Genomic DNA, 26,240 nt, shown 5'->3' on the forward strand with positions numbered 1-26,240 from the left:
TTTCATGAAGCTCCCAACTAACAGTTATTGTACTGACGTTCCATACCATCTCTGGAAGCAACTCGGTAGCGAGTGTTGCAATAGAGGACCGACAATTTTTACGCGCTTCAGCACTTGGCGGTCCCATTCTGTGAGCTTGTGTGGGCCTACCACTTTGCGTCTGAGCCTTTGTTGCTCCTAGACGTGTCCACTTCACAATAACAGCACTTACTGTTGACCAGGGCAGCTCTAGCTGCTCAAACATTTGACAAACTTACTTGTTGGAAGGCTGGCATCCTATGACATTGAAAATCTCTGAGCTCTTCAGTAAGGCCATTCTACTACCAATGTTTGTCTATGAAGATTGCATGGCTGTGTGTTTGATTATATACAACTTTCAGTTGAGGCTGAAATAGCCAAATCTAATTTTATGGGGTGTCCACATACTTTTTATATGTAAAAGTATATATAGTCATCAATCAAATGTATTTATAATGCCCATTTTACATCAGTAGATGTCAAAGTGCTATACTGAAAAAAAAGTGTACATAAATGATTGCTTTATGTAATGTTCACCAGTTCCATGTCTGGACTCATGGCAGTGCATGACTGTTCGTGTGCTGCCCGGCTGACCTTACACTTTCAATTCAGTTATGCACAGCCTTTACAATAAAAGATTGCTGCTTTGAAACTGCAGTAGACTGCAGTATTTTTTTCGTAAGGGAGAGAAGTACTCGACAGTTCATATGGCTAACTAACCAACAAAAGTTACTAGCTAGGTACTCACTTTTTGCCGGGTTTCTTAGTCTTTGTCCTTTTCTTCCTCGCCTGCAGTGCAAGAACTGTCACGGGGATAGACGACAAAATAGCATTTCATTCAGGAGAACCCTCACTTTCATGAAAATATGAGTTAGTTAGCAGGCGGTGTATCAAGCTAGCTAGTTACATATAATATTGATAGCAGGCTATAGCTAAAACACCAGTGAGACTTTTTGTATCCCTGGTTTTCGCTATGCAAAGTGTTTGCATAAATTACAAGTGTGGAGGAAACTAAAATAGCAGCACAGATACTGGTAACTACCGTTAGCGAGAACGACAGCTGCAAAAATGGACTTAACCAGCTACAGCATATAGCTAGTTATAGTTAACACAGAAGGGTTTTGTTTATTCAATTACACAAACGAGTTTAATAATCTGTTTATAAAAACGTCAGAAATCAGGATGAAGCAAAACTGAGACTGTCGACGTTTATTTGGGCGCCTGTACTCCTGCTGAAAACACGACTGACGCCCAAAACGATATTTCTTTCCAGAATGTTTACAATCTGAGTTAATGGTTTAGTTAAAGCAGTGGTCAGTTTTAGTTTTTTTTGTTGCTAGTCTGTTTAAGCGTCAGCGGTGTCCTTAGTCTCTCCCCCTCCACTCAAGCGCTGTGCAAATTAGCAACGCTTGCTAGCTTCACAGCTCATTTTAGCTAGCATGTGGTGGCTAGCCAGCTACAACGCGTGGTTCGCTATTGTTCAGTTTAGCAAAAAAGAAAAATGCTCTGCCTTGACAACACCTTTAATAACAGTCATATGTCCAAAATCAACGGCTTCAGTCCGTTGGCGTATTACTGTGCGCATACACTGATACTATTCCTTTAACATCCCTATTGTTTGGGCAGGTTACCTTTCCTTTCCATGCTGTAAGCGAGGCAGGCGGCTGCAGTTAGAGCTGAACTTAAGCGGTAGGGGTTTCAGTGTAGCGGTCTGCGCATGCGCTCCTTCCCGAGGGAAAAACTTCACCTAACTTTCACTACTGACCACGACCACTTATGGTCAAATAAATAAATAAAAAACGACCACTTATGGTCTGTGTCCCTTGGTAGAGCGATCAAACAAAATGAATCATTTATGGAAAAAATATGCTTTATGATTATATCGAATCTTATTACCTGAATAAAACGTAGTGCTGGTTCACTTGCCCCCCCCAAAAAATCGATAATCGTTAATCAAGCAAATGGTTGAGTCTAGGTCAACTTTATTTATAACGGGAAGTTTGTCATGCATTTTATCTATTCTGTACATTTTCCACACGCCTTCATAGCATGCAGGTTGGATGATACACTGTCAAGTGCCAACCTGTCCAACACCAGTCTAGTAGCTTCACCTAGTGGTACCAGTATGCACACACACCGATCAGTACAAGTATAGATTCTTAAATAGCTGGTTTCCCCTATTCATCTGAGGTAAAAGTGTTGCTTTCCTATTATATATGCCAGGTGAGGGGGGACATGTCGAGAATTAAACCCTGTGGCACCCCCATAGAGACTGCCAGAGATCCGGACAACAGGCCCTCCGATTTGACACATTGAACTCTATCAGAGAAGTTGTGGGTGAACCAGGCGAGTCAATCGTTTGAGAAACCAAGGCTGTTGAGTCTGCCGAAAAGAATGTGGTGATTGACAGAGTCGAAAGCCTTGGCCAGGTCGATGAATACGGCTGCACAGTAATCTCTCTTATCGATAGAGGTTATGAAATCATTTAGGACCTTGAGCATGGCTGAGGTGCACCCATGACCAGCTCTGAAACCAGATTGCATAACGGAGAAGGTACGGTGGGATTCGAAATAGTCGGGTAATCTGTTTGTTATCTTGGCTTTCAAAGACCTTAGATAGGCAGGGTAGGATAGATATAGGTCTGTAGCAGTTTGGGTCTAGAGTGTCTCCCCTTTGAAGAGGGGGATGACCGCGGCAGCTTTCCAATCTTTGGGAATCTCAGACGATATGAAAGAGAGGTTGAACAGGCTAGAGATAGGGGTTGCAACAATTTTGGCAGATAGTTTTAGAAAGAGAGGGTCCAGATTGTCTAGCCCGGCTGATTTGTAGGGGTCCAGATTCTGCAGCTCTTTCAGAACATCATCTATCTGGATTAGGGTGAAGGAGAAATGGGGGAGATTTAGGCAAGTTGCTGTGGGGAGAGTTGTAGGGCTGTTGATCGGGGTAGGGGCAGCCAGGTGGAAAGCATGGCCAGCCGTAGAAAAATGCTTATTGAAATTCTCAATTATAGTGGATTTATCGGAGGTGACAGAGTTTCCTATCCTCAGTGCAGTGGGCAGCTGGGAGCAGGTGCTCTTATACTCCATGGACTTTACAGTGTCCCAGAACTTTTTTGAGTTTGTGCTACAGGATGCAAATTTCTGCTTGAAAAAGCTAGCCTTAGCTTTCCTAACTGCCTGTGTATATTTGTTCCTAACTTCCCTGAAAAGTTGCATATCACGGGGGCTATTCGATGCTAATGCAGAATGCCACAGGATGTTTTTGTGCTGGTCAAGGGCAATCAGGTCTGGAGAGAACCAAGGGCTATATCTGTTCCTGGTTCTACATTTTTGGAATGGGGCATGCTTATTTAAGATGGTGAGGAAAGCACTTTTAATGAGTACCCAGGCATCCTCTAATGATGGGATGAGGTTGATATCCTTCCAGGATACCCGGGCCAGGTCGATTAGAAAGGCCTGCTCGCTGAAGTGTTTTAGGGAGCGTTTGACAGTGATGAGGGGTGGTCGTTTGACGGATGCAGGCATTGAGGCAGTGATCGCTGAGATCTTGGTTGAAAACAGCAGAGGTGTTTTCTCCTTATTCGCCATCTTCTCCTTCACCAGATCTTCCAGAAGGCTTGTGCAATCCTCACTCCAAATTTATTCAGAATATATTCTACTATTATATTCTATTATATGGTTTGGTTTTTTCGCCTGGTCACATAAAGCTAATGTGTTGTGTATTGAAGTCCAAAAACGAAGTGAAAAGGTGAGGTGGGAGAGCACAGATGTGAGAAGGAATACAACGTGGCTGCTATGAAAGTGAACTGTGTTTACGCATGATCAGGGGTGTATTCATTCCGGCAATTCTGTTGCAAAACGTTTCTGAAACGGAACGAAACGGGGATAAACATACCTGAATTTGTCCAATAGAAACTCTCGTTTGCAACTGTTGGGACTACTGATTACACCCTAGATCAGCTAGATGCAGGCAAGAGTGTACAAGGCGGTATTGAATGCGTCACTGTCTGTCCATGTGTCACTGTTTGTCACCTCAAATTCTTCTCTCAACCTGTGTGCGCCTACGTTGTAAACCTTAATTCATAGGCTAGGTTGTAGCAACCTCATAATGGGTGAAAAAAAAGGGTTGGGTTGTAGAGAATCAAAGGACCATGAATATACCTTAGGTGCTGGCTTAAAGCCGATAGCAACCACTATAGAATGTCAAGGATGAGAACAAGGATGAGACGGATGTCCAGGTTAAGGAGAGTTTAATGGAAGATTTCCACACTCACACACACATCAAACACACATCTGACCACTCATGGTTCAGATAAATGAGAATCATGTCCAGTGATAACTGACATTAACTATGTGCTTGTTAAGATGCACGCACAATTAAAGATCCGACATACAGGGCTTCAGTCCATAGGAGGAAAAGTTCAGCGGGGGGGGGGGGGGGGAACTGTGGAAGAGCTCATCAGGATGGGGAAAGCACGTTTCTGACCACACAGCGTGCTGGGGTCATAGACTAACTGAAACTGAAGTCCTGGGATTAAAGGCCACTGATGGGCTGAAGGAGATGTGGTGATAAGTATTTGGCATGACCTTGACCAATAAGACACTAACAGAAGTGGGGGTCCTCTGAACGGGAGACTAAGCTGCCCGACTAGAACAAAGCAGAAAGGATGGCTAGAATCAGCTGACTGAAGCTGGCCATTTTAACGATGGGTAGAGGGGACATTTTAGTATCATGTAGTAGCCTAAACCTATCACTGTTACATTGAACTGGGTGAATGGAAAATAAATGACAGTCATACAAAATGCTGTAATAGAAATAAGACCATGCTCATGAAAACAATCATTGTCCTCCCTCATCTTAAACAGCACCGGCCGCCACTGCCAAACACACCATATGCAAGTATTCCCTTTGTACAATTGTAGTATTTATTATAAGCGTTAGTAGTATATTTGTCTTCTACTGTACAGTGCATTCGGAAAGTATTCAGACCCCTTGACTTTTTCCACATTATGTTCCAGCAGTATTCTAAAATTGATTCAATCTACACACAATACCCCACGATGACAAAGCAAAAACAGATTTTGTGAAATATTTACACATTTATGAAAATAAAAACACTGAAATATCACATTTACTTAAAAGTATTCAGACCCTTTACTCAGTACTTTGTTGAAGCACCTTTGGCAGCGATTTACAGCCTTGAGTCTTCTTGGGTATGTCGCTACAAGCTTGGCACACCTGTATTTGGAGAGTTTCTCACATTCTTCTCTGCAGATCTTCTCAAGCTCTGTCAGGTTAGATGAGGAGCATTGCTGCACAGCTATTTTCAGGTCTCTCGAGAGATGTTCGATCGGGTTCAAGTCCGGGATCTGGCTGGGCCACTCAAGGACATTCAGAGATTTGTCCTGAAGCCACTCCTATGTTGTCTTGGCTGTGTGCTTAGGGTCGTTGTCCTGTTGGAAGGTGAACCTTCGCCCCAGTCTGAGGTCCTGAGCACTCTGGAGCAGGTTTTCATCAAGGATCTCTGTACTTTGCTCCGTACATCTTTCCCTCGAGCCTGACTAGTCTCTCTGTCCCTGCCACTGAAAAACATCCCCAGGGCATGATTCTGCCACCACCATGCTTTACCGTAGGAATGGTGCCAGGTTTCCTCCAGACGTGACGCTTGGCATTCAGGCCAAAGAGTTCAATCTTGGTTTCATCAGACCAGAGAATCTTGTTTTTCATGGTCTGAGAATCCTTTAGGTGCCTTTTGGCAGACTCCAAGCTGGCTGTCATGTGCCTTTTACTGAGGAGTGGCTTCCATCTGGCCACTCCACCATAAAGGCCTGATTGGTGGAGTGCTGCAGAGATGGCTGTCCTTGTGGAAGGTTCTCCCATCTCCACAGATGAACTCTGATGCTCTGTCAGAGTGACCAAAGTGTTCTTGGTCACCTCCCTGACCAAGGCCCTTCTCCCCCGATTGCTCAGTTTGGCTGGGCGGCCAGCTCTAGGAAGAGTCTTGGTGGTTCCAAACTTCAACCATTTAAGAATGATGGAGGCCACTATGTTCTTGGGGACCTTCAATGCGGCAGAATTGTTTTGGTACTCTTCCCAGATCTGTGCCTCCACACAATCCTGTATTGTAGCTCTACGGACAATTCCTTCGACCTCATTGCTTGGTTTTTGCTGTGACATACACTGCCAACTGTGGGACGTCATATAGACAGGTGTGTGCCTTTCCAAATCATGTCCAATCAATTGAATTTACCACAGGTGGACTCCATTCAAGTTGTAGAAACATCTCAAGGATGAACAATGAAAACATAATGCACCTGAGATACATTTTTGAGACTCATAGCAAAGGGTCTGAATTGTTTCAGATTTTTTTTAAATTTGAAAACATTTAAGAAATGTTTTTTTGCTTTGTCATTATTGCAAACATTTCAACAAAAGGTTGCAGCATATGTTGTGTAAATGGTGAACTCATACAGCTGTCAACTCTTGTCATTTTAATCCGTTTCACATTTGCTAGCTACCTTTTAGATCGAAGCCCAAATAGAATGATAAAAGATAAGATGATAGAAGCCCATCTCCTACTGTAAATAACCTACACACTGTGTGTGTGTGAAGCCAGCCAGCCAGGTAGAAAAATGGCAGAAAAATAAAAGACGGACATCAGAGTATTTTTCAGTACACCAAAACAAAAAGTAAGAACCCTAGTAGCCTAATATCTCAAAGACTAGTTGATAAAATGTTCATAAGAAAGAAATGAAATTCTAATGGAAATGTTTCACAATGATGTCATTAGGCAGAGCAGGCAACAGATGGCACACAGACAGCAGAGTTGGGTACAGATATGCAGGGACAGACTGGCAGAGACAGGGAGTGTCAGGTAAGTTTGTTGAGTCTTTGTTTGGCAACATTATGAAAGGTTCTCCATTTGTTTTTACTTGTAAATAGGAACACAATTGGAAAATGCCATGGATACCCCCACTCTCAACTTAAACTGGTGACTGAACTAAGATTTGTTAAAGGCAATGGTATTGCTGTTGTGAGTAGTTGTGTAGTTTTGGGTACCGGTAGTTAGGAGTACGGCAAACACCTTATTTCTATGGTTCCTCAATATACATTTACCATATTACAATGTAGGCTGTGTTACAGCACTACTTTTGGTGTCCCCCTCAGGAATTGCTCTTGAGAAAATTTCATGTAATTGTCCCCCCCAAAGTTGATATCAGATTTTCGCCCCTGGCTGTAGCGTAACAAAATGTGAAAAAAGACAAGGGGTCTGAAACTTTGCGAATGCACTGTATATACTGTATACCATACATTGCCATAACTTTTCCTGCCTACTGCTGTGTAAAATCACCTCAGACTTCAAAACTTTGTCTTTGAATACAAGCCATGTCTACTTATTTGCTATATTTAAATTGAAATATGTTAACATGCCAGCAAAGTTTAAATGATTCACTAAGTCCCTGCATCATTTGTTTTAGCAGTAAGTCTTAATGAAGCTAGTTTACCCAAATATATTTCATGAATATCACAATGAATTGATCAAGAAGTTGAAGTCAACACTTAATTGGTTTCTGATGCAGCTGGAATCATTTAGTCACTTGACAGTACACTTGTAAAAAATATGACAAAAAACACCATTATTTACATATGTACAACAGCTTGCAATATCAGTACCACAATGCAGTTGTGAGCATACTAGGCATTCTGTTTTATACTACAACATCAGTCTAACTGAATATGGATGTTGGGTTGGTTGAACGTTCGAGGCAGTTTCCAGATGCTGAACCTCTTCTTTTGTTGGGTGATGGCAGCTGGTTTAGCAGGCTTTGGCGCTGTGGCGATGTTCAAAGATATGTTAGATTTGAGGGCTGTGACTCTGGTTCCTTGTAGACAACCGTCTGGTCAAGTTTCTCTATACATTCTTCAGCACCCACTGCTACAACCTCTTGCAGAAGATTTGTTTGTACTGCAATTCTCCTGGAGATAAAAAAACCAAGACTGATCATGAGGATGTGTTGTGTAACCATACAATAAACTATGTTCATCTGTAAACAAAAAAGGGTTCAGTAGACTGGTATGTGTTTTGTCAGAGTCAATAATGGGGCATTGAAATGGGCTGTCAGGAAACTAGGCTTATGTCTCGCATCACTATTTCACAGGAGAGACATTTGAATGTAAAATGACTTTTGGAACATGTGAACTTGCATGTGGCTTAATAACAAACTTGTATGCCATCTGTAAATACGAATACAAATGTTAAATTACGAACCTAGCTGGTTTAGCGATGGAAAAAGACAGGAACCTTCCCGCTAGCCATGATTGGCTGAGATAATTGATGGGCTGGACATGCCGAGAGATGAGTTTGGATTGGTCTGCCATGTGGTACGCTTCGGTCTATAACATGATCTGCTCAGTATGTGTAGGTCATCCTTTCTAAAGCTGATTTTTTTTTAAAGATATCACAAAGAACTGTAAAAGTGTTGTTAAGGCTCTACCCTTTCTGGAGGACTGAGTTTTGAAATCATTGGAATGGCCGGTGGAAGCAGAGTATGATAGCTAAGGAGATGGAGAAAATGCAGGCGTTTGATTGCAAATGGAATCAGTTGTATAAAACACCTGTCTCCGGATTACATCGTCAAACTAAGGGCAACCATGGCATCCGTGACAGAGAGGGAAAAGCATTCATCCATGTATACGGGTAAGATTTTAGCTACATTTTCAGATATTATACGTTTCTAATTTTGTCAGAAAGTATTTTTTATTGCAAGTTAAACCGTACTGTTAGCTAGCTATCTAACGTTAGCTGGCTGGCTACCTCGCTATCTAACGTTACGTGTATGATCTGTGTAGTAATATTATTCATATCTCAGAGCCATTTATATATATACTACTCCAAAAAATTAAGGGAACACTTCAACACATCCTAGATCTGAATGAAAGAAAAAAATCTTATTAAATACTTTTTTCTTTACATAGTTGAATGCGCTGACAACAAAATCACACAAAAATAATCAATGGAAATCCAATTTATCAACCCATGGAGGTCTGGATTTGGAGTCACACTCAAAATTAAAGTGGAAAACCACACTACAGGCTGATCCAACTTTGATGTAATGTCCTTAAAACAAGTCAAAATGAGGCTCAGTAGTGTGTGTGTGGCCTCCACGTGCCTGTATGATCTCCCTACAACGCCTGGGCATGCTCCTGATGAGGTGGCGGATGGTCTCCTGAGGGATCTCCTCCCAGACCTGGACTAAAGCATCCGCCAACTCCTGGACAGTCTGTGGTGCAACGTGGCGTTGGTGGATGGAGCGAGACATGATGTCCCAGATGTGCTCAATTGGATTCAGGTCTGGGGAACGGGCGGGCCAGTCCATAGCATCAATGCCTTCCTCTTGCAGGAACTGCTGACACACTCCAGCCACATGAGGTCTAGCATTGTCTTACATTAGGAGGAACCCAGGGCCAACCGCACCAGCATATGGTCTCACAAGGGGTCTGAGGATCTCATCTCTGTACCTAATGGCAGTCAGGCTACCTCTGGCGAGCACATGGAGGGCTGTGCGGCCCCCCAAAGAAATGCCACCCCACACCATGACTGACCCACCGCCAAACCGGTCATGCTGGAGGATGTTGCAGGCAGCAGAACGTTCTCCACAGCGTCTCCAGACTGTCACGTCTGTCACATGTGCTCAGTGTGAACCTGCTTTCATCTGTGAAGAGCACAGGGCGCCAGTGGCGAATTTACCAATCTTGGTGTTCTCTGGCAAATGCCAAACGTCCTGCACGGTGTTGGGCTGTAAGCACAACCCCCACCTGTGGACGTCGGGCCCTCATACCACCCTCATGGAGTCTGTTTCTGACCGTTTGAGCAGACACATGCACATTTGTGGCCTGCTGGAGGTCATTTTGCAGGGCTCTGGCAGTGCTCCTCCTGCTCCTCCTTGCACAAAGGCGGAGGTAGCGGTCCTGCTGCTGGGTTGTTGCCCTCCTACGGCCTCCTCCACGTCTCCTGATGTACTGGCCTGTCTCCTGGTAGCGCCTCCATGCTCTGGACACTACGCTGACAGACACAGCAAACCTTCTTGCCACAGCTCGCATTAATGTGCCGTCCTGGATGAGCTGCACTACCTGAGCCACTTGTGTGGGTTGTAGACTCCGTCTCATGCTACCACTAGAGTGAAAGCACCGCCAGCATTCAAACGTGACCAAAACATCAGCCAGGAAGCATAGGAACTGAGAAGTGGTCTGTGGTCTCCACCTGCAGAACCACTCCTTTATTGGGGGTGTCTTGCTTATTGCCTATAATTTCCACCTGTTGTCTATTCCATTTGCACAACAGTATGTGAAATGTATTGTCAATCAGTGTTGCTTCCTAAGTGAACAGTTTGATTTCACAGAAGTGTGATTGACTTGGAGTTACATTGTGTTGTTTAAGTGTTCCCTTTATTTAATTTCCATAGGATACCTGATAATTAACAATATTTCAAGTTTAGGAGTCAGAACCCATCAAAATCATCATGTTTGTATATTTTTTATTATACTTTTGTGTAATAGGCCATCATTGTAAATAAGAATTTGGCCTTAACTGACTATGCCAGTTAAATAAAGGTTGAATTAATGAAATACTAGATCATATGGGTTGAAAAGTAAACAATTCCAGGTGAAAGCCAAAAGTCATAGCCTTCTAAGGGGGGACACACTACTACATTAATAAAATATTGCCCTCTTAGTAGATTGATGACTAAAACCATAGCGAAACAATGTGTAAAACGGCTGTCAGTTCAATTATCCAAAAGAATCGCTAGCTCCTCCTTATAACTGGCATTGATCACCCCTCATAGCTAGCAGCCAATGGGCACAACTTGTAATAAACGCGGATGCAGGTACACCCTTCTCGTGACTCTTCTCGTGGACTTCAGGAAACAGCAGCGGGAACACCCCCCCCCCCCATTGACGGGACCGCAGTGGAGAAGGTGGAAAGCTTCAAGTTCCTCGGCGTACACATCACTGACAAACTGAAATGGTCCACCCACACATACAGTGTGGAGAAGAAGGCGCAGCAGCGCCTCTTCAACCTCAGGAGGCTGAAGAAATTTGGATTGGCATCCTATCGGGCTGTATCACCGCTTGGTACGGCAACTGCACCGCCCGCAACCGCAGGGCTCTCCAGAAGGTGGTGCGGTCTACCTGCCCCCCAGGACACCTACACCACCCGATGTCACAGGAAGGCCAACAAGATCATCAAGGACAACAACCACTCAAGCCGCTGCCTGTTCACCCCGCTATCATCCAGAAGGTGAGGTCAGTACAGGTACATCAAAGTTGGGACAGAGAGACAGAAGCTGTTTTTCAATCTCAAGGCCATCAGACTGCCTACATACATAGACTTGAAATCACTGGCCACTTTAATAAACGGAACACTAGTCACTTTAATAATGTTTACATATCTCACATTACTCATCTCGTATGTATATACTGCATTCTATACTATTCTACTGTATCTTAGTCTATGCCGCTCTGACATTGCTCGTCCATATATTTATATATTCTTAATTACATTCCTTTACTTAGATTTGTGTGTATTGGGTATATGCTGTGAAATTCTTAGATATTTCTTGTTAGATACTACTGCACTGTTGGAGCTAGAAACACAAGCATTTCGCTACACCCACAATAACATCTACTAAACACGTGTATGTGACCAATACAATTTGATTTGAAAGCCAGAGGTCCCTCCACTCTGACCTTCTCCTCCAATGGGTTTTGAGAAGGAGGCGAGGATAGAGGATGCGAGGATATGCAAGACTGAGAGCGAATACAAAGGCTGTGTTTGAGAGGATCAAAACCGTTTTTTTGTCCGAAGGCAAAGAAGGCCGACATCCCTAGGGGCTCCTGCTGATTGTACGGAGATTGTGACAGCCGGTTAAATGGCGTCACGTGAAAAGGCAATAACAAGATGTATGTCAGGAGAAGTACAGTTTTATCATAAGGAGATGTATACTTGGAATGGAGGGAAAAAGAGAGGCAGAGGAGGTCTAAGAGAGAGAGGGAGGAAGAAGGTGAGCTTGAGTCAGTTAAAAATGGCAGAAAAAAAGGGAGATGGTTTGTTAAAGAAGAACGGTAGAAAGTGTAAACAGAGTGAGCTGAAGTTTTCAGAGCCCGAGGCACCGAGGGTCAGCATAAAGATGAGTCTGTGACAGTAGGAGTGAAGTTTTTGGAAAAAGTGGACCCTTGCCTTTTGGCTGATTCATTTGTGGTTCATGGTGGGTGAAAACAGAGTTGGGTGCTATGGAATCGGTGAGGGTAACCAGAAATGGTCTTGTGATAATTGTTTGTGTTTCTGCTGGTCAGAGGGAGAAGGTGCTCCGCGTTAAACGAATGGGGGCAAGAGATGTGAATTGTTTTGCTCTCAAGAAAAGGGTGTCATTGAAAGGAGTGATTACTGGGGTAGAGGTAAATGTAGAAGTTGACCAACTGAAGGAGAAGATTCTCGGTGTTTGTGATGCTTGTCGTTTGGTGCAACGCAGACAGTGTGGCGACAAAGTGATGTTAGGATATATAAGTTATCCTGTACAAGTTTTTATGCCGAATACATTACGTTGTTACAGGTGTCAAGCTTATGGGCATTTGGCAGCAGTGTGTAGGAGGGAGGTTCCTAGGTGTGAGAAATGTGCAGAAGGGCACGAGACAAAGGAATGTGTAATATTGGGGAAAGTGTGAGAGTGGCAGGTTGAGGTTTCCAGAGTTAGATTAGTACAGAAGTTGTCATATGCTGAGGCAGTGAAGAAAGTAGAGGAAGATGGGTCAAGGGAGAGGGATCCGGAGTGGTGTGAGTAGTAGATCTGTACCAGTACAGATGGATAGGCCAACAAGAGATCTATGTTTAAATTAAGATTTTTAGCATTTATACCAATGGTTATCAACTGTACTGCAGAGATGGAACGTAAGTCGCAGAAAATTGAGGTTGTGGTGGCAGCTGCAGAGAGGTATTTTGGCGTGCGAGACTTGACATCAGAAGAGTTACACACGGAACCCAAACTGGCTGCGCGCATGCGCCATCATGCATACATTTATTTTGTCCCCCCACACCAAACGCGATCACGACATGCAGGTTAAAATATCAAAACAAACTCTGAACCAATGACATTAATTTGGGGACAGGTCGAAAAGCATTAAACATGTATGGTAATTTAGCTAGCTAGCTTGCACATGCTAGCTAATTTGTCCTATTTAGCTAGCTTGCTGTTGCTAGCTAATTTGTTCTGGGATATAAACATTGAGTTGTTATTTTACCTGAAATGCCCAAGGTCCTCTACTCCGACAATTAATCCACACATAAAACGGTCAACCCGAATTGTTTCTAGTCATCTCTCCTCCTTCCAGGCTTTTTCATCTTTGAACTTATATGGTGATTTGCATCTAAACTTTCATACTATTACCACGACGACCGGCAAAACCCACGTGGGTATAACCAATGAGGAGATGGCACGTGGGTACCCGCTTCTATAAACCAATGAGGAGATGGCACGTGGGTACCCGCTTCTATAAACCAATGAGGAGATGGCACGTGGGTACCCGCTTCTATAAACCAATGAGGAGATGGCACGTGGGTACCCGCTTCTATAAACCAATGAGGAGATGGGAGAGGCAATAATTGAATAACATGGATTTCTACATTTATTTTGCAACGCTCGCGCATGCGACGTGTCCGGTCTGGTCAGCATGTAAGGGTCTCCTACCTCAGTCCAACCTCCTTTCAGGTTGCTGGACTGAGGTAGGACTAAATAGATTTAAATAGTGGAGTAGGGTGGTGTTATTTTTATTTTTAATTTATGAGTATAGTGTTAGATGGTAGAGTATTTGTTTATTTTGAATTTTTTTAGCAAAGTATAAGGGAGTTATACTCCAGTCTAATAGGGGGCGGTAATGCAACATTTATTGGATGCCAACCGCCGTTAAACCTCATCAAAGAGCAAAACCGTAATGTATCATGGGTAAATTGTGACTGACTGATATACAAATAATAATGAGTAATTATTTATAATGGAAGGTGGTTTGTAGATCAGTTAGTCGGCTGCAATGTCGAGCAAGTCCATATCACCGGTTGATGTGATCTAGGCGTGCCGCATTTACTCGTCTAGTCACGATTGAGGAACCGTCGACATACATTATCTGTCTTCCGTTTCACGGGCGCTGTTGAAGGTGTTTAACTATGTCTCCTAGAGATATAGAACAACAGACATTTTATATTATTAATTGCTTTTTTGAAGAGGAGCAGAAGCGAGTAGTTCATCGGAATTTGGCCGGAGGCATTGAGTCTGATGGACCTGGAGATGGTAATAATTTCACAATGAGAACTGTCATTTCTTCAGGCATATTATGTTGATTTAATTGAAACACAGTCTACTCAACAGGAGGCTAGGGTTTTCCTATTTTGAATCGGAATTTGTTTTTCAATGCTCTGTTGGGTTGGATCCCCTCCAGAACCGAAGTTCGTCAGTAAGACTGGAGAGAGTAAGATTGAGTAACTGCCACTGTTTTCTACCCTAATCATACAGTAAAGTTAGGATTTTGGGGGATGATAAACTGATCCCAGATCATGAATGACATACAGATCACCTGACGTGTTTTGCAGATGACGGGTTTGATCCAGTTTTAATAGCTGATAAACTGAGGGAACTTGCAGATGATTTTGATGTTACGTTTATCCAGCCTCATATCAGAAACCTCCAACAAGCAGTTGCAGACAAGGTAAGCTTACTGTTCTGAGGCCGTGTTAGGAGGATACATTGGCACTGGTGTTGTTCGTCAAGGCCCGGCGAACCGTCTTAATATATCCTCCAAACACAGGCTTATCACTTTTATACTACGGGTTACCAACATATTCAAATAATGATTGACATATTTTCATTATTCTATTCATACAATTTCATCTTTCCACAAGATTTAGCCCCCGAAACAAATGTAGCGTTGTGACCCAAACCGGCTGGTCGTTTGTTCTATTGGTTCGGTTGCCAGAAACGCGACCCAGTCGTTGTCTTTGTTCTGAATGTATGGACGCGACCCAGTCGTTGTCTTTGTTCTGAATGTATGGACGCGACCCAGTCGTTGTCTTTGTTCTGAATGTATGGACGCGACCCAGTCGTTCGGTCATACTGGCTGGCTTCGTGATTGTCCCTTGCTTGCCAACTAGGGCTGATGTACAGTCACGTCAAACAGTGCAGACAGAATAACAACAGCAGCTGCATTTGTTTAAACTGTAGTTTTCTAGTGACATTTTATTTGGATACATCCATAACAACGAGCTAATGAGGCACGATTTCACCTGGCAGAGAACATGTGCTCTCTCGTTAGGACACTATTGTTCAGAGGAGCTGAACAACACAGCTAACACAATCACTTCAAACTGAAGCTGGAAAGACTGCAAACTAGCTGCGTTTCGTTTGACCTTTTTTCAATTGACATTTCTTTGTATATTTCCATAAACATTATGCCAGCTGATTCAGGATTTCGACTGGCTTAGAAACGCTGCCTGCCTCTCTCTCTTCCCAACAACTAACGTTACACTTTATTACTATAGTTGGAGATGGAATTTGAATATTGAAACAATTTTGCAAATATCGGAGAGACAGACAGCACGGTTTATACAAATCTCCGCTGTTGCAAACGAAATGTTAGTTTAAAAGAAATTTGAGATAATGTCTAGATGCTTTTTACAGTGGAGATCAAGTTACTAACTTCCCTGCCTGTGTTGGTGAGACAGTTGATTGCACAGTCAGATGGAACAGAGTAAATAAGCATTTTAAGGTCATAGATTTAGCCGTATAGCTTTTAACCAATCAGGACTCAGGATTAGACCCACCCGTTGTATAATATGACACACACACACACACACACACAATAATGCCTTGTCAAACCCCACAATATTCCTGTTTGGGGCCTACATACAACCTGCACTACAACCATTGGCTTAGTTAAATAGTTAGACAGATGTGTATAGTGTTGGTGTTAGAGGTGTCGTGAAATAGTGGTACCTATTGAAGTGTGTGATAATGTGGGGTTAGAGAAGTTTCATTATCACATGATGGGAGAGCACACAGATGGAACACTGAACCAGGAAGTGTTTCAATTTAGAATTATTATTTACCTTTCTGTTCCGCAGACGTAATGCAGGTGTTTACAAGTCCTGCATGGCAACTAGGAAGAACTCTAGCTTGTTGTTGACTCACTGCTGCCATAATTGAACTCTGTACACTCTCAACTGAGTCAGACTATAGCAGTAGTCCAACCTAGTGTAGCAATGTTACTGTTTGTGTTTCACTTTAGAGATCTTTTGCTCTGTGCAAAAATATATAACACATTTCACAGATTTTACTGAGTTACAGTTCATATAAGGAAATCAGTCAATTGAAATAAATAAACTAAACCCTAATCTATGGATTTCACATGACTGGGAATACAGATATGTATCTGTTGGTCACAGATACCTAAAAAAAAAAAAAGTAGGTGCGTGGATCAGAACACCAGTCAGTATCTGGTGTGACCTCCATTTCCCTCATGCAGCACAACACATCTCCTTCACATAGAGTTGATCAGGCTGTTGATTGTGGCCTGTAAAATGTTGTCCCAGTCGTCGTCAATGGCTGTGCAAAGTTGCTGGATATTGGCGGGGCCTGGAACACGCTGTCGTACATGTCGATCCAGAACATCCCAAACATGCTCAACGGGTGACATGTCTGGTGAGTATGCAGGTCACGGAAGAACTGGGACATTTTCAGCTTACAGGAATTGTGTACAGATCCTTGCAGCATGGGGCTGTGCATTATCTTGCTGAAACACGAGGTGATGGCGGCGGATGAATGGCACGACAATGGGCCTCAGGATCTCATCACGGTATCTCTGTGCATTCAAATTGCCATCGATAAAATGCAACTGTGTTTGTTGTTCTTAGCTTATTCCTGTCCATACTGTAACCTGTGCACAACGTTGACATCAGCAAACCACTCGCCAACACAACGCCATGCACTGTCTGCCATCTGCCTGGTACACTTGAAACCAGGATTCATCTCTGAAGAGCACACTTCTCCAGCGTGCCATTGGCCATCGAAGGTGAGCAGTAACCCACTGAAGTTGGTTACGACACTGGACTGCAGTCAGGTTAAGAACCTGGAGAGGACGACGAGGACGCAGATGAGCTTCCCTGAGACGGTTTCTGACAGTTTGTGCAGAAATTCTCTGGTTGTGTAAACCCACAGTTTCATCAGCTGTCCGGGTGGCTGGTCTCACCCGCAGGTGAAGAAGCTGGATGTGGAGGTCTTGGCCTGGAGTAGTTACTCGTGGTTTGCGATTGAGGCCGGTTGGACATACTGCAACACAAATTCTCCAAAACAATGTTGGAGGTGGCTTATGTTAGAGAAATTAAGATTCAGTTCTCTGGCAACAGCTCTGGTGGACATTCCTGCAGTCAGCATGCTAATTGCACGCTCCCTCAACTGTGGCATTGTGTTGTGGCAACTGTACATTTAATGTATTTTTATCGTCCCCAGCACAAGGTGTACCTGTGTAATGATGGGGCGCTCGATGGGCGCAGTGGTCTAAGGCACTGCATCTCAGTGCAAGAGGCGTCACTACAGTCCCTGGTTCAAATCCAGGCTGTATCACATCCAGCCATGATTGGGAGTCCCATAGGGCGGCGCACAATTGGCCCAGCGTCGTCCAGGTTTGGCCGGGGTAGGCCGTCATTATAAATAAGAATTTGTTCTTAACTCACTTTCTTAGTTAAATAAAATAAAAAAATGATCATGCTGTTTAATCAGCTTCTTGATATGCCACACCTGTCAGGTAGATAGATTATTTTGGCAAAGAAGAAATGTTCACTAACAGAGATGTAAACACATTTTTGCTCAACATTTGAGAGAATTAAGCTTTTTGTGCATATAGAACATTTCTGGGATCTTTTATTTCAGATAATGAAACATGGGACCAACACTTTACATGTTGCATTTATATTTTGGTTCAGTATACATAAGGAACTTCTCCAGTTTGCCGAACATTTGAGACTTCCAAATGTACTAACGTAGGCTACATTAAATTCTTTGGTAGTAGTTTAGAAATTGTGTAAAGGCACTGTCAGTGCAGAATCACACATGTACAGTGCATTGGTGTCTAATATGGTTGTTTCATTTCCTAGAGACGCGGAACTTAGAAATGTGTGGCGTGTTCTTTGGTAAGGCCGGACAAAGTTGAATTACTGTTTAACAGATGCCCCCGCCTCACTTTTCTCCACACCCCGAGAACAAAAAAAACCTGATGTGTTATTTTGGGGCCAATATATGCAGCTCTTTGTTTATAATGCACTGTCCACTCTCCCTTGAGTCTTTCCCAAGTTGATGCCAAACAGACCAAACAGCCTCGGACACGTTCGAGCCTCGGATTGGACAGTGAAACACACACGCTCGCACCTGCAGATGTTTCATTTCTCTCGTGCTGTCAAATTCCTAATATTTATGTGTCCAGGTTAAACGTGGGAAGTCCCTCATTATAAACAAACAGTCGGTTAAATTCATGGTTATTGCATCATTTTCAGATCTATTAGAAGCGATTAATAGACGCAACAACAATATAATTTAACCAGTTGACTGGCCAGAGATCAGGGCGTTCACCAACAAAGACGCAGTGCAAGCTGATAGTATTTTGGACAACCAAATTGAAGTCAAAATGATTTATGAAATCGAAGTGTGTCAGCTGTATGGTGATTTGCGATTCATAACTTACATTTTACCGGTACTACCAGTAGTAGTAGGCCAACCAATAACACCAGTGATGATGCGCCGCTGAGAACAGCTAGCACGTCAAGCAAAGTACATCGCCACAGGCACTCACACACTTTGTGCAGATCAGCAGGGGGGGGGCTTTTTGTGGCAGCCAGACGAGACAATAGAAGGAGGATGCGGTGAGCAAAATTACTGGGCTCGAATTTAGTCATGGTTGATCTGTATAGACTGATGCTTCTAATTGTATAAACTACATTTATTTTGTTTTGTTGATGATGATAGGTTATACTCTATGGCTGGTTTTAGGTATTTTTTCCCAGTACTACATTAATTTGGCAGACCTAACTTGATTGACCCTCTTTCTACATGGCCTACTAGTCTATGAGAGGCCTAACCATATTTGTAGGAATATTTTGTGAACGCCTAGACTATAGAGATGCATTCAGGTAATGAACTCATTATTATGCATCATTTTAATTTGATTACAATTATTTATTGTCAATCATTCTTGAATTTGTTAGGCTATACAATTAAGTAGATTAAGGAACTGATAATACATTCATGCATTACTTTTTTCCCAATAATTTTTGAATATGATAGGACGTATAATGGAATTCAATATTCTATGTGAATAATGTTCATTTGTATATTCATAATAATAATCAGAAAATCAGTCTGAAATTGAATATTTATCTTATTTTTTTGTGTCCATATAGCCTAGGACAATGTGGTAAAGTACTGTTATTCTTTATCCACTTAATGTCTATTTTTTTTAAGCCTCACTTTTCTGGGGGGATCCTTAAACAGTGAATCTATTTTCTCTGGCCTAAGAGTAAATAAAATAAATAAACAACCCACAAAGCACTATGCAACATTTTTGACTCAATAAAAGGGCCAGTTAGAACAGGATATGAGAATAGTGTAATACTTCCTCTGAATTTTTGTAGCTCTGGGGCTGAACTATCATATAGGGCAGAATCCCAACTTGAGATACATGCTTTTACAGAATCATTGTGAAAAGGACGATGCCCTGGAGTTCGAGGGTAACAGCCTGTCCTCCCCCTCCCTCCCTCCCTCTCTCTCTCTCTCCCCAGGTGGTGGAGGAATTTGCGCGTAGCGTGGACAGCCTTTGTGCGGCCCAGAGAGCAGAGGTGGGCCCTGAGATGCAGCTGCTGAGGGCCTCCATGGCCCTGGGTCTGTACATAAAGAAGACCTGTCCTGACCTTAGACCCACCATCCAGTCTTGTATGGCTGCCTTCATTAACACCCGGCTGGCAGGCTGGATCAACCAGCAGGGAGGATGGGTAAGTACCAAATAAATACCCATGATTTATGAAAACCCTCAGGACATGTTCAGGCATGTATTTTATGACGGGGTGGGGTTATTGCAATGCTGCCTGGGCCTTACTGGCATTTCCAAAGCGTAATTGCAGATGTTACAGGAAATGCTTAGTCACAAGATGACAGTGCACAGCTATTTGCATGGAAAAAAAGTAATCTGTTTTTAACTTAGCTTCTATTTGCGTACACTAGTTGCTTACACTTTCATCAAGACACGCTTGTGTGTTGACTTTGTCTTGAAGACAAATGGACTGCTCTAACATTATAGTAATACCACGGCTCTAGTACCACTGCTACCAGTGGTAGTCCCAGTGGTATTGATGGTGATTCTCAACCCACCCACCCTGCTGGGTGTAGCAGCAGTGATGGTATTGGTACCGTTTCTAGTACACATGACAATATTTCCTGTACTCAGTGGTGATGGTGCTAGTGACAGTACTATCTCCGATGATACAGCGCATTCGGAAAGTATTCAGACCCCTTGACTTTTTCCACATTTTGCTACGTTACAGCCTTACCCTAAAATGTATTAAATTGTTTTTTTCCCCCTCATCAGTCTATACACAATACTCAATAATGACAAAGCAAAAACTTTTTTGTTGTTGTTGAATTTTTAGCAAATTTATTAAAAAGAAAAAACGGATCACATTTACATAAGTATTCAGACTAGTGATGCACCGATATGACATTTTTGGCCAATACAATATCCGATATTTTCTTTGCCAAACAAATGATAACGATAACCGATATTTAAGCATTCTAGTACAGTTAAATAGTTAACACACACATGGACGCAGCGGTCTAAGGAACTGCATCTCAGTGCAAGAGGCGTCACTACAGTCCCTGGTTCGAATCCAGGTTGTATCACATCCGGCCGTGATTGAGTGTCCCATAGTGCGGCGCACAATTGGCCCAGCGTTGTCCGTGTTGTCATTGTAAATAATAATTTGTTGTTTACTGACTTGCCTAGTTAAATAAAGGTTACACACCACACTGACAAATGTTACTTTACCAGTAAAACATAATGAAAACTAATTTCTTTAATTTACTTGCTGTGCTGTTTTGTTGTTCAGTAGTTTCATTCTCAACCAGGATTTCTATTGAACACTGTTTGGGTCTTTGCGTGTCAAATAACACATCTGTTTCAGTAGCTATAGTTAGCTAGCTAACTATATAGGTAGGTGTCATCTAAAATAACCCTAATTTATAAGACAGTTCTTATTTGATTAATGGTGGTCGGACCCATCTATGTGAAGCTAGCCACAATAAGGATTAGCCACAATAGCGGACTTTGCGGTTAGCCTTCAAAATAACTATGGCATAATTATATTATATGTATTCATTTGCATTACTGTCAATGACATACTTTTATTCTGATAGCAAACCGCTAATTCCACTATTGTGCCTAATCCTTATTGTGGCTAGCTTCACAACACATAACCCGGTGCGGTCGAGCCTCACTAGCCAGATGAAGCTAGCTGGCTGCTTATAACGTTAGCTTTGGGCAACAGGGTTAAGTTGCTGACTAACGTTAGCTATTTATTTTCATGAACTGAATTTCAATAGGCGAACAAGTGGAAACCTAGCTAATGCTTACTCACAAGGATTTCTAAATCATTTCTAAGAATAATGAAAATGACTGCAGGTTCTACTGGTCATTGTTTTCAGGCTGGTTGTATTGGGGCTAGCTAGGTACTGAGCTAAAGCTACGTACCCCTGAAGTTGCGGTTGAACAAATAATGCTTTATTACCAACGTGGTATTGTAAACACATCGTTCGTGGCCAGTGTTAGCTTGTTTGCAGACTTTTTTGTACAGCTTTGACAGTGCTACTGTATCTTTTTTGACACGAAAAGACCCAAACGGCGTTCCATAGTACGTATGTTGTGAAGCTAATGGCAGTGACGGTATTACTGTGTAACTCTGGTTGGGCAACATCTGAAAAATAGTGCACTTGGTAGTGTGTACGTATCGGTGCTCGACCAGTCGGCGAAAGCAAACATCACCCACGACAGAGAACGGTTGATTGTCAAGGACAATGAATTCCATTATCTTGGCTTTAATGGATTTCACCATTTGAGTTGTTTTGCTGAAATTTTGTTACTCTTTGAAATGACTGCTCGATCCACACAGCAGACATTCTGGGCTAGTTTAGGAATGCTGTGTTGCGCAAAATTTGACGTGCTGTTATTACATCATGTACCTACGTTTTATAGGTATGCAAGTCAGCTTTGACATCGGTTTTACACATCGGTGCGTTAAACTAGACATGTTCACCGATATATCGTGCATCCCTAATTCAGACCCTTTATTCAGTACTTTGTTGAAGCACCTTTGGCAGCAATTACAGCCTTGCGTCTTCTTGGGTGTGACGCTACAAGCTTGGCACACCTGTATTTGGGGAGTTTCTCCCATTCTTCTCTGCAGATCCTCTCAAGCTCTCAGGTTGGATGGGCAGTGTCGCTGCACAGCCGTTTTCAGGTCTCTACAGAGATGTTCGATCAGGTTCAAGTCTGATCTCTGGCTGGGCCCCTCAAGGACAGACTTTTTCTGAAGCCGCTCCTGCGTTGTCTTGGCTCCTGCGTTGTCTTGGCTCCTGCGCTGTCTTGGCTCCTGCGTTGTCTTGGCTCCTGTGTTGTCTTGGCTCCTGCGTTGTCTTGGCTCCTGCGTTGTCTTGGCTGTGTGCTTAGGGTTGTTGTCCTGTTGGAAGGTGAACCTTCGCCCCAGTCTGAGGTCCTGAGAGCTCTGGAGCAGGTTTTCATCAAGGACTTCTCTGTACTTTGCTCTGTTCATTTTCCCCTCGATCCTGACTAGTCTCCCAGTCCCTGTTGCTGAAAAACATTCCCACAGCATGATACTGCCACCACCATGTTTCACTGTAGGGATGGTACCAGGTTTCCTCCAGGCTTGACACTCGGCATTCAGGCCAAAGAGTTCAATCTTGGTTTCATCAGACCAGATAATCTTGTTTCTCATTTTCTGAAAGTCCTTTAGGTGCCTTTTGGCAAACTGCAAGCGGGCTGTCATGTGCCTTTTACTGAGGAGTGGTTTCCGTCTGGCCACTATTATAAAGGCCTGATTGGTGGAGTGCTGTAGAGATGGTTGTCTTTCTGGAATGTTCTCCCATCTCCACAGAGGAACTCTCGAGCTCTGTCAGAGTGACCATCGGGTTCTTGGTCACTCCCTGACCAAGGCCCTTCTCCCCCGGTTGCTCAGTTTGGCCGGGTAGCCAGTCCTAGGAAGTCTTGGTGGTTCCAAACTTCTTCCATTTAAGAATGATGAAGGCCACTGTGTTCTTGGGGATCTTCAATTTTTTTGGTACCCTTCCCCAGATCTGTGCCTCGACACAATCCTGTCTCGGAGCTCAACGGACAATTCCTTCGACCTCATGGCTTGGTTTTTGCTCTGACATGCACTGTCAACTGTGGGACCTTTACATAGACAGGTGTGTGCCTTTCCAAATCATGTCCAATCAATTGAATTTACCACAGGTGGACTCCAATCAAGTTGAAGAAACATCACAAGGTTGATCAATGGAAATAGGATGCACCTGAGCTCAATTTCGAATGTCATAGCAAAGGGTCTGAATACTTAAATTAAGGTATTTCAGTTTTTTATTTTTAATACATTTTCTAAAAAATAACTGTTTACTTTGTCATTATGGAGTATTGTTTGTAGATTGAGGAAAACACATATTCTAAAATGGATGAAAATAAGGCTGTAATGTAACAGAATTTGAAAGGGAAGGGGTCTGAATATGTCAGAGTCTAACAGGTGTATTAGATTTAGTTACTGATTACCTGCTTCAGTTCACTCTATTTTCCTGCCAGTGGAAGTACTGTGCATTTCTGAAGGACGTGAGCAATTTACGTCAGACAGGCTGAGACTTCATTGCTTAACTTCACTAAGCTGTCCTTAACTCTGAAGCAGTTTAAACAAGGCCTTTTCCACAGAACCACTTTAGAGATTTACTCTCACATTTTGACTCTCAGCAGCACTCCTGTTTTGTTTCTTTTCATAGATACTCTCTGTAGCTGTTTAAATCTGCTGCTGTTAGCTATTATTGTACTGGTGTTAAAGAGCTAGCAAGATGTGGCCAGCTCCCAACATGTAGAGCTGACTGTCACCATTGTGAAGGTCATCGACATAAACAGACTATTGTCTCAGTGTTAAGTTTTCACCTTGTCGTGTTTATAACCCAGCTAAAGAAACGTTGTTTTATTGCCTGCTATTCAGAAGCTGTGATGACTTTGCTTTATTAAACAGATTTATACTGATTGCAAGTTTTGAGGCTGTGGTGACTCAGTAAACCTGTATCATACCTGGCATGAGGTTATACCTGCTTTGGCAGAGAGGCAGTCTGCCATGAATTCAGTTCCTTTTCTGTCCAAGTACCCATGAAGTCTGTTTCAGTCCCTTAATAACTCATGTATTATGCTTTTGTTTTGTTGGTTGTTTTTCAGGATCAAGTTACTATGACATAAAAACATGGAGAAGATGTCATCACATTTTTGTACAATGAGGTCTGAACTCCTTAAGTCTGTATATCTGTTAAGTCTTCCCTCTTTCTTACTTTCTCCCTCTTAAGTTCTTTCATTTTCTTTCTTTCTTTCTTGTCATGGCCATTTGAACTTGCCAGTTGTACTGCCTCTTCACTTCCCCTAAGTTGGTTCTTCGAGGAAGAGACTGCGTCCCACTATCAGCAGAATGTGACGTCGCCACCGACTTGTTGACCGTCCCATCCTTGTTATAAGCAATGGGCGCCTGCATTTGAAGTAACGTTGCATATTGGAATCATGACGTATTGCAATCCGTGGCAATTTCTACATCGACATCACATTCTCAAAACAAGCAATATATGTTTTTCTTCAAAAAATCAGTTGCAATGTTTTGTACTTTTGAAGCCTTTTCCTAAATAATAGAAGCAGGTTACCAGATAATCACAACAAGCTTTCATTTTTAAGCCGATGGACCATGTTTCATTTAATGTGAGAATCAACTTTGACCTAATAAAATGACTCACAATAAAAGTCCATGTAATCACCGAAGCTGTGATCTTAAATACTTGAAAGTGAACCGTTATGAATCTGATTCATGAATCCCTTAATGTAACCTGAAACGCTTTATGACTTGTTTGACCATGTTTTCTAATATGCTCTTATCCACAATCACTCAGTGCTTGTTAAACATGCTTATTGTTAGCTCTGCTGAACAAATCAATGTATGAGTTTGTTAAATGTGTGTGTTGCTGGTGTTAGCTAGTCTTGATTTGAGTAAAAAGAAAAAGTCTTAAATATGATATGCGTTAAGAAAACAAATTAGTGTTAAGCAACTGCGAGGTAAGAGTTATTTATAGTTTTGTGGACTTCCTCAGAGCTTGTAGAGGGAAACTCTAGTAGTACAAAGTGCTTCTGGTCAAAGTCAGTATTGTTTCAATGTTAACTCTGACTCATACCATTTACAGTCACTTCACCTTTATTAAAGATGCACAGCACCACCATGTGTAAATGGACCAAAGGGAATTATAAAGTAGATAAGGTTTTATTTAAACTTTTTTTTCAATTGTACATTTGTGCCTAGTTGTGTATAATTCTGTCTCTTGTTTTAATAAAACATGGAGCTTTGTTGTGAAGTCTCAGGGCCTTGCCTCAGTGTTCTGGTGTGATAATGAACACTATATTGTCATTGTTCTGCATTTGGTTCATTCTGTAGGAGGGATCAGCGTGCTTGTTCTATTCAGTGAAGGACATTTCAATCAAGTTTTTTAAAAGAAGTCAAACAACATTCCTTTAGGCACAGTTTGAAATGTACTGGAAGGACTGTTCCAACTCGAGGTGTCTTCCATGTACTGGAAGGGCTGTTCCAACTCGAGGTGTCTTCCATGTACTGGAAGGACTGTTCCAACTCGAGGTGTCTTACATGTACGGGAAGGACTGTTCCAACTCGAGGTGTCTTACATGTACTGGAAGGGCTGTTCCAACTCGAGGTGTCTTACATGTCCAAACCCTCCTCCCTCATATCATTTATTCTAAAGAATGTTTACGACCACAAATAATAACAGCAGCGTGCGTCCCTGTTTTTATAAAAGTGGATATCAACTTTGGCA

At 42.5% G+C, this 26,240-nt stretch overlaps 1 protein-coding gene across 2 annotated transcripts in view; it reads right to left on the bottom strand.

Annotated features, from left to right (window-relative positions):
* LOC115207366 (SRSF protein kinase 1) overlaps positions 1 to 1,725 on the bottom strand; it is a 65,227-nt gene extending 63,502 nt beyond the window's left edge. For both annotated transcript variants that reach the window (XM_029774391.1, XM_029774389.1), the window contains exons 1-2: positions 1,650 to 1,725; positions 767 to 821 (exon numbers count right to left, since the gene is read on the bottom strand). In XM_029774391.1, coding sequence (XP_029630251.1) covers positions 767 to 821; positions 1,650 to 1,662 — 68 coding nt within the window. In that variant the 5' untranslated portion in view covers positions 1,663 to 1,725. The remainder of the gene's footprint in view (positions 1 to 766; positions 822 to 1,649) is intronic.
* Positions 1,726 to 26,240: the final 24,515 nt, after the last annotated feature.

The sequence above is a fragment of the Salmo trutta genome, chromosome 14 (genome assembly GCF_901001165.1).
Source record: "Salmo trutta chromosome 14, fSalTru1.1, whole genome shotgun sequence".
Lineage (NCBI taxonomy): Eukaryota > Metazoa > Chordata > Actinopteri > Salmoniformes > Salmonidae > Salmo > Salmo trutta.